The sequence below is a fragment of the Medicago sativa genome, chromosome 2 (assembly GCF_051527215.1).
Source record: "Medicago sativa cultivar Bolivia chromosome 2, Bolivia_mono, whole genome shotgun sequence".
Classification (NCBI taxonomy): Eukaryota; Viridiplantae; Streptophyta; class Magnoliopsida; order Fabales; family Fabaceae; genus Medicago; species Medicago sativa.
The window spans coordinates 49,782,372-49,786,940 of record NC_140750.1 but is presented as its reverse complement, the minus strand read 5'-3'; the positions used below and the strand labels follow the sequence as shown (position 1 = coordinate 49,786,940).

At 38.8% G+C, this 4,569-nt stretch overlaps 1 protein-coding gene across 1 annotated transcript; it reads left to right on the top strand.

Moving 5' to 3' along the window:
* The first annotated feature begins 1,189 nt into the window (after positions 1-1,189).
* On the top strand, positions 1,190-3,468 carry LOC146947172 (uncharacterized). The gene is made up of 3 exons (XM_085748402.1): positions 1,190-1,839; positions 1,984-2,127; positions 2,247-3,468. The coding sequence occupies exons 1-3, from the start codon at positions 1,190-1,192 to the stop codon at positions 3,466-3,468; spliced, it is 2,016 nt and encodes a 671-aa protein (XP_085604528.1).
* The last annotated feature ends 1,101 nt before the right edge of the window (positions 3,469-4,569 follow it).

Genomic DNA, 4,569 nt, shown 5'->3' with positions numbered 1-4,569 from the left:
GAAAATACGAAGATACGGAACAAAAATATGTTCCCACTAAGTCAGAAGCTTGGCACGGCCAGTGCCAACATGTGGCACGGTCGTACCACCTCCAGAGGCCTCTTTTGCTGCTTTTTCTTCGGGTCCAAGTTACCCTGTTGCAGTTTTACTGTTTTACCCTTTTAGTTGCTTAGTTTCTAAGTCTATTGTAAAGCTATAAATAGAGTAGCTCTCCACCATAAACATTCACCCTTTACTTTGTTTATTTCAAGTATTATTTCAATAAAAAGTCTTTATTTTCCTTTTACTTTCTTTGCAATTTATTTTACTGGTTTTCTCTCTTCTTCCCCCATGTCTACGATGAACATGAGTGAGTAGACTTCTTCGTCTTGGGGTTGTTGGGGAGTCTAATGACTCAATCCTAAACAAAACAATCCTAAACCCTAATTTCTATGTAACCCTAATTTCTAATCCAGATTCACCGTCTTAACGTGGATTAACAATTATCAAACTGTGGAAGCAAAAGCGGAGGGTTTGATAATCGTTAATCCATCATCCCAAACATCAATTCATAAAGCGAGAGCGGAGTCTTGATGTTGGAACAAGTGAATCTAGACAATAATTGCAAAACAGTGAAATAGTCTTTGCAATTATTGAGACAAGGAGTAGTTTCAATCCTCTATGCATCTTCTAGTAATCATGTCAGCGAAATAGGCTTGGTTGCTAGAAGTAAACTCTCGCCAGACTTTCATCGGAAAGGTGAGGGGCTAAGGGAAACCGGTCTTTAGAAATTAGTGTGTAAACCATGAAATTAGATGTTTAGGTCTTGTCTAGTGAAGGATTTGTCATTATGATGAACCAATGATCCCGAGGCTTTTTATTAATATTGTTCTTATCTCCAGCAATCAAAACCCCTTTTTACTAAACTTTCTCTCCCTCTAATCATTCACTAAAGGTTAATTAAGTCGAACAACTCCCTAGCGGAACGATACTTTTACTTACTACTATTACTTCGATAGGCCGTGCACTTGCAGTTTGGCCCTATCAAGTTTTTGGCGCCGTTGCCGGGGAGTTAACTAATTTGATTAACTTTTTCTTAGTGATTAGAATTCTCTCTTCTTCTTTCACTTTTCTTTTCTTTTTATTTTAAACTTTTTATTTTTTTTCCTTCATCATTAACTTCTTGGAAAGCATAAAAATAATACAAAACATGGCTGAAAGACGTGCTCTTAAAGAATACGTGACTCCTTCAACGGAAGAGCCATATGCTATTATTGTATATCCAACGGTTGAAGATGAAGATTTTGAAATTAAGCCTGCCCAACTTAAGATGGTGCAGCAAAATTATTTTTCGGGATCCCCCGATGAGGATCCCAATCTCCATATCTCAACTTTTTGGCGGCTCACCGTAACATATAAGAAAAACCAAGAAACTTTGAGACTGCATCTCTTCCCTTTTTCTCTAAAAAACAAGGCTCTTAATTGGTTCCATTCCCTAAGAGTTGGTTCCATCACCTCATGGGACCAATTGAAGCGTGAATTTCTTACCCGTTTCCTTCCCCCTTCAAAAATCGGCCAACTAAGGGCCAAGCTTTTTCAATTCACTCAAAAAGAGGGGCAATCCCTTCATGATTCATGGGGACGTTTTAAGGATATGCTTAAACTTTTCCCCCTCCATGGACTAGAGGAATGGTTGATCATCCACACTTTCTACAGTGGTTTATCTCAGGCCACTAAAATCTTTGTTGATACAGCTGCAGGTGGTGCTCTAATGAACAAGGACTTTGAAACAGCTTATGCCTTGATTGAAGACATGGCTCGAAATCTCTTTCTATGGACTGATGAAGAATTCCCTACAAAGTCTTCACCCTCCAAAAAGAGGGCAGGTATGTACGAAGTCTCTAACCATGACCACCTTGCTTCTAGGATTGATGCACTAACCCACAAATTTGAAAAACTTAATGTTAGTGATACTACTTCTACATCTCCTTGTAAAACATGTAGTGAATGCAAACTAGGTAGTGTTGAGCAAATAAACTTTATTCAAAACAACCAAGGGGAAAGTTTTGGCCAAAGCCCTAATGAAAATCCCCTGGTTCACGGAACAACACCACCAAGTTATGCTAATGATCAAAAGGTTATTCAAAAGTCTAATCTTGAACTTTTAATGGAAAACTATCTTCTTAACCAATCCGACCAGCTCAAGGAGCTTGCAAATCAAACTAGACTTTTGAATGACTCTTTTGTTTCACTTACATCAAAAGTAGACTCTATTTCCTCTCACAACAAAGTCTTAGAGGTGGTAAGCAATTAGAAGACCCCTTAAGAGTCAAGCCTAGTGAGGAAGAGACTAGTGAACCACAAGGTGAGATGACTAAGGAAGAGAGTGAGAAACCGCAAAGTGAGGAAGTTACACCACCCCTCTTCAAACCAAAAATTCCTTTCCCTCAAAGATTTGCCAAGTCTAAGCTTGATGAGCAATTTAAAAAGTTCGTTGAAATGATGAATAAAATCTACATTGATGTTCCCTTCACCGATGTTCTAACTCAAATGCCTACCTATGCTAAATTTTTAAAAGAAATTCTTTCAAAAAAGAGGAAAATTGAGGAAAGTGACACGGTGAACCTTACGGAAGAATGTAGTGCCATCATCCAAAATAAGTTGCCACCCAAGCTTAAGGATCCAGGAAGTTTCTCCATACCTTGTGTCATAGGGTCTGAAATAGTAAATAGGGCAATGTGTGACTTAGGAGCCAGTGTCAGTTTGATGCCATTATCTCTTTACGAAAGATTGGGGTTGGGGGAACTTAAGTCAACTAGGATGACCCTACAATTAGCGGACCGTTCCCTTAAGTATCTAGCTGGAATCATAGAGGATGTCCCTGTCAAGGTAGGAGAAATCTATGTCCCTACGGACTTTGTTGTGATGGAAATAGAGGAGGATAACCAATTACCAATACTTTTGGGAAGGCCTTTCCTTGCTACCGCTGAGGCTATAATTGATGTTAAACATGGGAAGTTGGAATTTAATATTGGTGAAGATACTGTTGAATTTGAACTTGCTAAACTAATGAAAAATCCCTCCATTAAAGATTCTTGTTGCATGTTAGATATAATTGACCATTGTGTGAAAGAGTGTTCCTTAGCATCAACTACACATGATGGCTTGGAGGTGTGCTTGGTTAGTGATGCAGGTACAAAGCTAGAAGGAGATGCCAAGACCTACGAGGGGTTATTGAATGAAAACCCTCCCATGCAAGGTTTGGGAATGGAAGAATTAATAAGGGAGGAAGCAGCCCCTCTACCAAAAGAGGCACCAAAGGTGGAGCTCAAGCCACTTCCACCAAGCTTGAGGTATGAATTCTTAGGCCCTAACTCAACCTACCCTGTTATTGTGAATGCAAGCTTGAATAAGGTAGAAACTGAAAAATTGCTTTATGTTCTCAAGAAATACCCAAAAGCCATACCATTGATGACATTAAAGGAATAAATCCCTCATTGTGTACACATAGGATATTGCTTGAAGAGGACTATAAGCCCTCCGTTGAACACCAAAGAAGATTAAATCCTAACATGAAAGAAGTTGTGAAAAAAGAAGTCTTAAAGCTCCTAGATGCAGGTGTTATCTATCCAATTTCTGATTCTAAATGGGTTAGCCTGGTTCAAGTAGTACCTAAAAAGGGTGGTCTTACAGTTATTAAAAATGATAAAAATGAATCCATTGCAACTAGAACCGTCACCGGTTGGAGGATGTGCATTGACTATAGGAAGCTTAACAAAGCAACCCGTAAAGATCACTTCCCACTCCCCTTTATAGACCAAATGTTAGAAAGGTTAGCTAAGCATTCACACTTTTGTTACTTAGATGGCTATTCTGGATTCTTCCAAATACCCATTCACCCTAATGACCAAGAGAAAACCACTTTCACATGTCCCTTTGGTACCTTTGCCTATAGGAGAAAGCCCTTTGGTCTTTGCAATGCCCCCGCTACCTTTCAAAGATGCATGATGTCTATTTTTTCTGATTTTGTTGAAGATTTATAATGGAATTTTTTATGGATGATTTTTCTGTGCATGGATCTAGTTTTGATAATTGTTTGACTAACCTGGAAAAAGTTTTGGAAAGATGTGAACAGGTGAACTTAGTGTTGAATTGGAAAAAATGTCACTTCATGGTAAGAGAAGGAATTGTCCTAGGACACTTAGTCTCTGAACGAGGTATAGAGGTAGATAAAGTAAAAATTGAAATTATTGAAAAAATGTCTCCTCCTACCTCGGTCAAAGAAGTTAGAAGCTTCCTAGGACATGCGGGATTCTACCGCCGTTTCATTAAAGATTTTTCTTCAATCACTAAGCCACTAACAAGCTTGCTCCTTAAGAATGCAGATTTTGTGTTTGATGATGCATGCCTAAAAGCATTCTGCAGGTTAAAAGAAGCCCTGGTCACTGCCCCAATCATACAACCACCAGACTGGAACTTACCTTTTGAAATAATGTGTGATGCAAGTGACTATGCAGTTGGAGCTGTGTTGGGACAAAGAAAAGACAAGAAGATGCACGCCATTTATTATGCAAGTAAGACCCTTGATGA